This window comes from Mus musculus, chromosome 9 (genome assembly GCF_000001635.26).
Source record: "Mus musculus strain C57BL/6J chromosome 9, GRCm38.p6 C57BL/6J".
Lineage (NCBI taxonomy): Eukaryota > Metazoa > Chordata > Mammalia > Rodentia > Muridae > Mus > Mus musculus.
The window spans coordinates 40,082,774-40,093,790 of NC_000075.6; the positions used below are offsets into that span (position 1 = coordinate 40,082,774).

General features: G+C 38.0%; 1 protein-coding gene across 1 annotated transcript; it reads right to left on the reverse strand.

The window, feature by feature from the left end:
* Positions 1–9,243: 9,243 nt before the first annotated feature.
* On the reverse strand, positions 9,244–10,785 carry Olfr983 (olfactory receptor 983). The gene is made up of 2 exons (NM_146827.2): positions 10,686–10,785; positions 9,244–10,193 (listed from the first exon to the last, which is right to left on the reverse strand). The coding sequence occupies exon 2, from the start codon at positions 10,189–10,191 to the stop codon at positions 9,244–9,246; it is 948 nt and encodes a 315-aa protein (NP_667038.1). The 5' UTR covers positions 10,192–10,193; positions 10,686–10,785.
* Positions 10,786–11,017: the final 232 nt, after the last annotated feature.

Sequence of the window (11,017 nt, forward strand, 5' to 3'; positions counted from 1 at the left end):
CAAGAACAGGCAAACTATTTAAGCAGGCCCATATCCCCTAAGGAAATAGAAAATGTCATTAAAATCCTCCCATCCAAAGAAAAAAAAAGAACAGGGCCAGATGGCTTTAGTGCAGAATTCTACCAGACCTTCAAAGAAGATCTAATACCAATATTCCTCAAACTATTCCATAAAATAGAAACAGAAAGAATATTACCTAATTCATTCCATGAAAATACCTAAGCCATACAAGGACACGACGAGAGAGAGAGAGAGAGAGAGAGAGAGAGAGAGAGAGAGAGAGAGAGAGAGAGAGAGAGAGAGGTCAGACCAATTTTACTTATGAATATCGGTGCAAAAATACTCAATAAAATTCTTGCAAACCTAATATAAGAACACACCAAAACTATCCTTCAGAATGATCCAGTAGGCTTCATCCCAAAGATGGAACGTTGGTTCAATATATGAAAATCTATTAACATAATCCACTATATAAACAAAGTCAAAGAAAAATCACATGATCATCTCATTAGATAGGGAAAAGGCATTTGGACAAAATACAACACCCCTTCATGTTCAAAGTATTGGAAAGATCAGGAATTCAAGGACCATCCCTAAACATAATAGAAGCAGTTTACAGCAAACCAACAGCCAATATCAAATTAAATGGAGAGATACTTCAAACAATTCCACTAAAATCAAGAACAAGACAAAGATGCCTACTCTCCCAATATCTACTCAATATAGTACTCAAAGTTCTAGCTAGAACAATAAGACAACACAAAGAGATCAAGGGGATACAAATTGGCCAAGAAGAATTCAAGATTATTTTTTCAGATGATATGATAGTATACATAAGTGACCCCAAATATTCTACCAGAAAACTTCTATGGCTGATAAACAACTTCAGCAAAGTGACTAGACATAAAATCAACTCTAATAAATCAGTAGCCTTCCTTTATACAAATGATAAAGGGACTGAGAAAGAAATAAAGGAAGCAACACCCTTCACAACAGTCATAAATAATATAAAATATCTTGGGGTGACTCTAACCAAACAAATAAAAGATCTGTATGACAAAAACTTTAAGACTTTCAAGAAAGAAATTGAATATCTCAGAAAATGGAGAGATCTCCCATGCAGAATTAACATAGTAAAAATGGCCATCCTCCCAAAAGCAATCTACAGATTCAACTCAATCCCCATCAAAATCCCAACACAATTCTTCAAGGACATGGATAGAGCAATTCTCAAATTCATCTGGAAAAGTTAAAAATCCAGAATAGTGAAAATAACTTTTAACAATAAAAGGACTTCTGGGGGAATCATCATCTCTTACCTCAAGCTATACTGCAGAACAATAGTGATAAAAACTGCATGGTATTAGTACAGGGACAGACATGTTACTCAATGGAGTAGAACTGAAGACTCAAAAATAAAACCACACACTTATGAACACTTGATCTTTGACAAAGAAGTCAAAAATATACAATGGAAAAAAGAAAGCATCTTCAATAAACGGTGCTGGCCAACTGGTGATCTCTATGTAGAAAAATAAAATTAGATCCATATTTGTCACCTTGCAAAAAACTCAAGTCCAAGTGAATCAAGGACCTCAACATGAAAGCAGGTACACTGAATCTAATAGGAGAGAAAGTGGGAAAGAGACTCGAACTCATTGGCACAGGGGGAAATTTCCTAAACAGAGGTCCAGTGACTCAAGCTCTGAAATCAAGAATTGATAAATGGAACCTCATAAAACTGGAAAGCTTCTGTAAGGCAAAGGACATAGCCAATAGGACAAATTGGCAACCTACAGATTGGGGGAAAGTCTTCATCTGATACAGGGTTAATATCCAAAATATATAAAGAACTCAAGAAGCTAACCACCAAGAAACCAAACAACCCAATCAAAAAATGGGGTATAGAACTAAACAGAGAATTTACAACAGAGGAATCTTGAATGGCTGAGAAGCACTTAAAAGAAATGTTCAAAGTCCTTAGTCATCAGGGAAATGCAAATCAAAACTACCCTGCGATTCGACCTTACACCAATCAGAATGGCTAAAACCAAAAACTCACATAACACATTTTGCAGAGGATGTGGAGAAAGAAGAACACTCCTCCATTGTTGGTGGTATTGCAAACTAGTAAAACCACTCTGGAAATCAATCTGGAGGGTCTTCAGAACATTGGAAATAGATCTACCTGAATACCCAGCTATACCACTCTTGGCCATATACCGAAAAGATGTCCCACCTTGCCACAGAGGCATGTGCTCCACTATGTTCATAGTGATCCTATTCGTGATAGCCAGAAGCTGGAAACAACCCAGATGTCCCAAAACAGAAGAATGGATTCAGAAAATGTAGTTCATTTACACAATGGAAAACTACTACTCAGGATATGCATCGTATGTACTAATAAGTGACTTAGGGCCCCTGGGAGTGGGAAGATCTAGTGGGATGGGGTGGGTGGGGACATCCTCTTGGAGACGGTGGGTAGGGGGAGGAGGAGGTATGGAATGTGGAACAGTTGGAGTGTGGACCAAGACGGGGATAAAGCCTGGACTGTAAAAAAAGATTAAGGAATAAAAATAAATCAATCATCACCAGTCCAGCCTCAGTAAGAGTCACATCAGCCAGTGTTGTCATTCTTCTTGTTCCCTGATCATTAGAAAACCCTGGCTTAATTGTTAAGAGTGTGACTTTCTTAACTTTAAATTGCTCCCTAAGATTTTCTACATCAGAGTAAGTAGCAAAAACATCTTAACTTGCTTCGCCAACAATTTTATTTTTCCAAATGTTTCCTAAGGGTAGTGGTCATAGCTGACAACCTACATCTCTAAGTTCTTTCCTAGTGTGGTGACTGAATCATTAATCTGCTCCAGCAGCAATGCCTGAAAGATCAAGCGCTATTGTAGAGATACTGCTAAGTGAGGGGCTGGAAGCACCCTTAGAGTTTTCCTACAATTCTTAGATTAGGAGGGAAGTGAGGGCAGCAAGCAGAGCAGAACTCCATAACAGCATAAAGTCCTCAGGACATGTAGTCCTGAGGGCCATGCCTTAACTGAGGCACCTCCATGGTGATTGTGCTAACCTGTGGGCCTCATTCCATGAGTTCTAAAGCCATTTGTCTTTCCTCCTGCATAGCCCTTGGTAGTTTTTAAAAGTTTTATTTTTAAAAAGAACACAAATGAAAGAAACAATATTTAATTTTAATCATTAATAAAGCACATGAATTGAGTATTTTCATTCTGTTTTGTTCTGAGCAAGTCATATGGTCATCATACACTCAAAGTTATTCATTGATATTTCACATATGAAAATCTCAGGTTCACACAGCAGTTAGGGCTTGATCAATACTACGTAGGTATCAGAGGCAAAACCAACATCCCAGGCTCTTCAAATGCTTTATTCTGAGTGATGATCACTTGGAATGGTAAGCACCTCTATCCAGCAAGCAACATCTCCAGAGCCCTCTCACTGTTTCAGTCATCATGTATCTTTCTCTCTCTCTCTCTCTCTCATTAGTTTAATTTTTTATTTTATGTATATGAGTACACTATAACTATCTTAAGACACACCAGAAGAGGGTGTCAAATCCCATTAGAGATGGTTGTGAGACACCATGTGGTTGCTGGGAATTGAACTCGGGACCTTTGGAAGAGTGGTTGGTGCTCTTAACCACTAAGCCATCTCTTTTTTCTTTATTAAGTTGATTTTGTTCTTGTTCTGTAGTTGTAATGAACCCCTATCTCTGACCTCCTTCCCCACCTACAACACACCCCTCCTCCCTAAAAGCCCTAGTTCCACATTCATCATTGTTTTGGTATTATTTGGTTTGGTTCAGTTTGGTTCTCTTTTTTGGCATTTATAGTATGTTATATTTATTATCAGATACTTGCAACGTTAATACAAAATAGCCATATTAAAGTTGTATATTTTTATATAAGACTTTAATCTCCATGAGATTTTTCTTTTTTTATGAATAAAGGCATTTTATTAATAATAGATACCAAAATTATAGCAAGACTTTGGTTGAAAATTATGATGCTTATATTTGAAATAACACTAATCACATTTGCATTTTCAAAGTATGAAACAAAAAAATTCATACATTATACAAAAGGGTTGAAGAAATAAAATCATTATGCATTATGCTGAAGAGTACTATCAGAAAATATTCCAAAGATCCTATTGTATTTAAAATTCCATGAGATTTTTCAACTTAAAATTGTACTGTTCCATGTTTTTATTTTTAAACCTTTATTTTCTTTAAATCAAGTTTACTCCAGTTCTTTATGGATCCTCCCATCATTAGCCTTCCATATCTCATGTGCTTTTTTTCCCTCATTTAAGACACTCAACACATCCAATATGGATGACTGCACAGCCATCTCTGGAATGTGGGTAGTCTCTCGGGAGCCAAATTCTTGAAGAAAATTGACTCTCTTCCCTAGGAGCCATCAATTGCCAATCAAGTTTCCAGGTGATTTTCTCAAACATCTTCAATGTTAGCTATTCCCCCTTCACAATCCTACTTCTGTCTTGTCCTCCCATCACCCACCACATCGAGTCCTTCCTATCCCATTGTTCTTCTTTCCCGCTTTGTATTTCCTGTCTTCCCTCTTGTCACTCACCAAAGCCTAATCACATAACTCCTACCTCCATAAGTACTCCAACTTAAATGCACATATCCAAAGATCTATATATGTCATAACATGCAACGTGAGGCTACCTCACTCAAAATGATCATTTCTAGGAATGTTCTTAACTACTAAGTAATTTTCCATCATATGGATCTACCACGTTCTCATTATCCATTCATCAGTGATTCTACCCTTGCCTACACAGAAGATTCTTAGTTCCCTACATTCTGTTTATCAACCGTTGGTCTAGCTGCATATGTATCAAAAGACGGCCTAGTCTGCCATCACTGGAAAGAGAGGCACATTGGAAACGCAAACTTTATATGCCCCAGTACAGGGGAATGCCAGGGCCAAAAAATGGGAATGAGTGGGTAGGGAAGTAGGGGGAAGGGTGTGGGGGACTTTTGGGATAGCATTGGAAATGTAATTGAGGAAAATCCGTACTAAAAAAATATTAAAAGGAAAAAAAAAAGATATGGACTACTATACTCTTGCTCAGCTCAAAAAGTCCTTTCTGGTACCTACAAGGTCACATATCTTTCCTACTTTCTCTTCTTTCAGTCTCAGAGTATCAGATCTTATGCTGAGTACCTTAATCCACTTGGAGTTGAGTTTCGTGGCAGATGAGAGACAAAGATCAGTTTGAATATTTGTTTATGGCAGGTTTTAATTTTCTCTCCAATATGTGTTGTTGGCTTCTCTCAAAAAAAAGTGGGATGGCTGTGGGCATGTGAATTTATGTATGGTCCTTAGCTCAAATATATGTATTAATATGTATGTTCTGTTTTTACGTCAATGCCATTCTGCTTTTAGTTCTATACCTTTGTAGTATAACTTGGAATCCGGTAACATAACACTTCCAGCACTGCTTTTATTATTCACAGTTGCTTTGACTAGTCTGTGTCTTTCTCTTTCCATATAAAATTCAAGATTGGTTTATTTCTCATTTTGAATGGGACTGCACTGAGTCTGTAGAATGCTTTGGTGGAAAGGCCATTTTTATAATATTAGTTTTGGTAAGTCATGAACCTGCATGGTCTTTCCATTTTCTGGAGTCTTCATTACTCTCCTCAGCGTCTTAACATTTCCTTACACAAGTATTTATCTCCTTTGGTTGTACTCATTCCAAAATATTTTTGAAGCTATTATATATGAGATTATTATCCTGATTTCTTCCTCAGTATGTTTTTTGTTGAATAGAAGAAGGCTATTTATTTTTGTGTTAAATTTATATTATGCTATTTTGTTGAAAGTGTTTAAACAGCTGTGTTTTTTTTATTGAATCTAGTTTTTAGTTTCTTATGGGTAAAATCCTATCATCTACAAATAACAATATTTTGATTTCTTATTTTTCTGTTTGTATTTCCTTGATCTCCTACAGCTATCTTTTTGCTCTGAGACTTCAAGCACTGTACTGAACAAGGGTAGAGAGAGTGGATATATTTGATTCTAGTAGAAATGCTTTCAATTTTTCCATGTGTTGATGTATATTATGTTTGCTGTGTGTATGTGTGAGTGTGAGCACATATGTCCTGCAACACGAATGTGGAGGTCAAACACAGAAACAACCAGAGGCCTTGAGCATCTTTCCACCTATTTAGACACAGGATCTCTTTGATACTTACTGCGACCTGTGACACTGGTTCAGAAGCATCCAAGGATTCTCTGTTTTACAACTCATCATAGGATCACTAAGACTATAGGTGCTTGCTACAAGGTCCAGTTTCACATCTGTTTAGGAAATTCAAATTCAGAAACTCACCCTTGCCCAGCAATTCCTTTACCTATGGAGCAAACTCCTCAGCCCTTGTTTTCTCTCCTTAAAATATCACTGGCCAGTTTATATCAGGCTCCAGGCTAAAGACCTCATTTTATCTTATCACATACCTATAGGCCTCTCTCTAAATACTCTCCTATCATGAGAGGCTGATGTAGTCCAGCTCCTTGACCAGAGTTCTGATTCTGGACACTCAGTATGTCTGACCTATTCGTTCACCACAAGAAAGCAAATAAAACTAACCATTAAAAGGCAGGGAAACCAGTTAATTGGAATGGATATTTAGGAAAATGGAAATTACTAATTAAAATTTTCAGATGTTCTTTGAGATGATGATATGAATTTTAGGTTTAACTAGAGGAAGATATGTTTCAAAGTTAAATTTGAATAATGGAGTAATTATTATTCATGAAAGAAGATGATTGAAAGATGTGTCAACAAAGTCAGAGATACAAGATAGTTGGGATTTTTGGTTTGGATTGGTTGGGGTTTTTGTTTGTTTTTGTTTGTTTGTTTGTTTGTTTGTTTTGCTTTCTTAGTACACTTGGAGAGAACTCCAGATTTGGACCCATGCAGTCTAATTTTGAGTCAAGGTCTTATGAGCTTTGTTATTGGTGTTATCTTATGCTTATGTTTTCATATTAACTATAACTTGAGTCAAATATGGACTAACCAATCGTGATCTTACTTCTGGTTCTGAAAGATAGCTCTGGAAATTTTCTTACAACTTATAGACACAATATAATTTCTATGATCACCTCTACTTGGAAGTGGGTCATGTATCTGCTAATCTTGAAACTCATTGTGACTTCAGGCTTAGGGAAATGACTAGAGATGTATTTTGCAGCTCTAGAATGGGACTTCCTAAGTACCTGTCAACTGAGATTATAGGACATCCCTCTGTGCCCTTTCATAAAAGTCATTACTTCTAAATAAATGAAACTTTCACTTAAAATGAAAAGTGCAAATACTAAGAGAATACCAATAACAAAACTCTTAGGATCTTGACTCAAAACTAGACTGCCTGGGTCCAGATCTGGTGGTCTCTCCAAGTGTAGATGCTTGTATAGAAAAAAAAGCATAGGATTAATGATATTTCTACCATCTTGTGTTCCTGTCTTAGTTGGTTGTTGATATGCCTCTCACTCATCTTCTCTTATAAATTCAGAATCAGCAAAGGAAACATCACCTTTCCTGAGGGTCATGGCAATTCTATGTTCCTTACAGTATGTTGCCTCATGGCTTTAACAGCAAACTGATTCTGAAATATCCATGACTGACTTTAAATAAACATAGACAGGATTTTGAATCTGGGGAGGGAGATATACTTCTGACTGAAGAAAGTTCATATACCAGGACTGCTTAAGTGCAATAGTTCAAGGCCATCATGAGGAATAGATGATCCTGAACCAAAAAATAAAGCAAAGAAGAACTAAGCCCTTTGAGTAACTAGTAGTACCTGGACTTTTACTATGTTTATCAGTGTCTTGACATTGTCTAGTACTTGAAAACCTTTCAGTTCAATCTTTAGCACTACCATAAATAAATGAAAATAAGCAAACTACTATTTTCCCCTTCAATGCCCAAATGTGTGAACTGTGTCCCATGATTATTTTCCTCCACATCATATACTTCTTCAGTGCTTAACTCTCGTCTACCACACTAGAGTCACAATCACCTATTTCTCATGACTCGTAAGCATCAAAATTATTCCTGTATCTAATGGTATGTCCAGTTCTTCAGTCTTTCTGGAAAGCTCTACTGACTGGCCTGTCAGCAAACTCAGACTGCACATCCCATCCTCAGCACAGCCTGAACTGACCAGGCATCAGAAAGTGAACACACAGTAAGTTTCTGTACCATCTCTATTACAGAAGGATCAACACAGCACTCCTCCTGTACATTCAGATCTATCATTGTCTAATTGTTCTTCATCTGATGAATTTTCTTGCTCACCTGGACCTTACCTGGTCTCTACTTTACTGTAACCAATTAGATTCTGGAGACCACAGATAATTAGTGCCTTCTTCACCATATTGTTTTTATTTTTAAAATCATTGAAGTACAGGATAAATGTTCAACTTATATTTCTTAATTAATAAATACATCACTTGCACCCTTTAAAATTCTGAAACAAAGAGAGAATAAAACTTAATAATGAACGGGGAAACGCAAGTATGAATGAGTTAGAACCATGATTCCTCTACAAATAACTGATAAACAGCTGTAGTTCAACTTCTTCCCAATGAAGACCTCAACACTCATGTTTGTGTCCTCATTTCCAAGACATAAAAACCCAAGCAACTTTAGCCTGGCTGTTCCAGATGTTATTCAGGTACCTGCTCCTAGTAACTAATCAAAGGAAAATCTTTGGCCTCCCTTAAGAATAAAGTAAGAAGAGACCAGAAACCAAAATGACAAGATGCTTCTGCCCTTTTCAAACCCAGAAAATTGCCCCAAACAGAATCTCCAGTGCTTACTTGAAATTTATTTAATGAACATGTAAATGGTTGGTTGACAGTCAGTTATCCCATGACAGCTACACAGGAACTCTAGAAAAGTTCAACTTCAAAATTAGACCATGTTGTCTTTTCTGGAATTATCACCCTGGTTTTTTTTTTCTCTTTAAAATCATGTAATTTCTGCAAATGGCCTAGAAAATAACCTCTCTGTTACATTCCTTATGTGTACTTAAGAAATCATTTCTGTAATTAATTTAATTTTCTTTGTCATTTAATCATTTGCATTTTATTGCAATGATGGATTCTTCTCTTCATCCTTTATGTATCATGTATGTGCCCACACTAAGATTCATCATGCAGATTAATATATCTCCTACTTAAGTGAACAGTTTTTCTTCAAAGTCTTCCTCAGTGCAATTTGAACATCCTTGTTCCTCAAACTGTAGATGAAGGGATTCATCATGGGAACCACCACAGTGTAGAACACTGTGGATATCTTATCTTTATCCACTGACCCAACAGGAGAAGACTTAAAGTATATGAATGATGATGATCCAAAAAACAGAGAAACAGCAATCATGTGAGAGCTGCAGGTGCTGAGGGCCTTGGACCTACCCTTTGCAGAATGGATGCGGAGGATATTGGAGAGGATCAAGGTATAAGAAATAAAGACGGTGAGACTGGGAACTATTATACTGACACCCACAACAATGAAAACCACCAGTTCATTGATGGAGGTGCTTGTGCAGGACAGCTTCAAGAGAGGGGGTATGTCACACATGTAATGATTGATGATGTTGCCATCACAGAAGGTGAGCCTCAGCATACACACTGTGTGGGCTGTGGCACCCACAAACCCCACTGTGTACCCACCCACCATCAGCACAAAGCAGACCTGATGAGACATGATGACCTTATAAAGCAGGGGCTTACAGATGGCAGCATATCTGTCATAGGCCATTGCTGTCAAAATACAACATTCATCAATAACAAAGAAGGCAAAGAAAAAGAGCTGAGTCATGCACTCAGCATGAGAGATGATGTTCTGCTTCACAAAACCCACCAGCATTTTGGGGGTTATGACAGAGGAGTAGCAGAGATCTGTGAAGGAAAGGTTGAAGAGAAAATAGTACATGGGGGTGTGCAGAGGAGGATTCAACACAATCAGAACAATCAAGCCCAGGTTCCCCACCATGGAGAACACATAGATTCCCAGGAAGAGGAAGAAGAGAGGCAGCTGGAGCTCTGGCAGCTGTGTCAAGCCCAACAGGATAAACTCCTTCACAGAAGAATTGTTTTCTGAGACCATTCCTGGGGTCATAGCTGTGAGAATGGGAAAAGTGTGAGCATTGAGATAATATCCCAACTTTCACGAGCAAACCCATGTGGTAGAACTGAGAGCCAGGATGGGGAGAGGAATGCTAGTCCTATATTTCTGGCCCTTGTGTTTGTCTACATTTTTTATCATTGAGAGGATGTACAAGTGTGAGTATGAAAACACAGAAGACATTTACTCAGCATGCTAATGCCCACACTCTTGCTCTGCAGAATCACTCTGCTCCATTTCTGCCTTAACAGACCACCTCCCTCCTCAGCTCAGTGGAGGTCTCAGAGGACAGGAGACAAAGCCCGTGAAAGGCCCCCTGGCTCCTCTAGCTGAGGTTTCTAATCGCAGAATATCTTACATACAGTTGAATACTCACCTTTTTAGATCCCCACCAGCAAAGAAAAAGTTAACTCTTCTGCCCTATTTTCATGCAAGGCAAATCACTTGGACTGCTTTTAGGGAACAACCATGCAGGGGGACAAACACACCTGTTCGATGCGTCTCTTTCCTCCTCAGCCTTCATGCCTCCAAGCGCTAAGGAACTGAGCTGTAGATAGTGATTTCTAGGGTGGCTTTGCCCAGAATGTCTTCTCCAACCCTAAATTAGTTAGTAGCACCTACTAACATCAAAAGAGCCACTTGGTAATATGACCCAAGGGCCTCAATGAGTTGGATAATCCTTGGGACCTGATTAAAACTTGGAAGGCCTATGCTTCCCCAGGGTTTTCTCGAAACATTAGGCTTTGAAGTTAAGCAAAATTCAGTACCCTGCATGTACAGCTTAGTTAGTAATGGCAATTACTAGTGTAATGTAATGGCA

Coding starts and splice junctions, on each gene's coding strand:
- Olfr983 (NM_146827.2), bottom strand. CDS start 10,191: ATGACCCCAGGAATGGTCTCAGAAAACAATTCTTCTGTGAAGGAGTTT.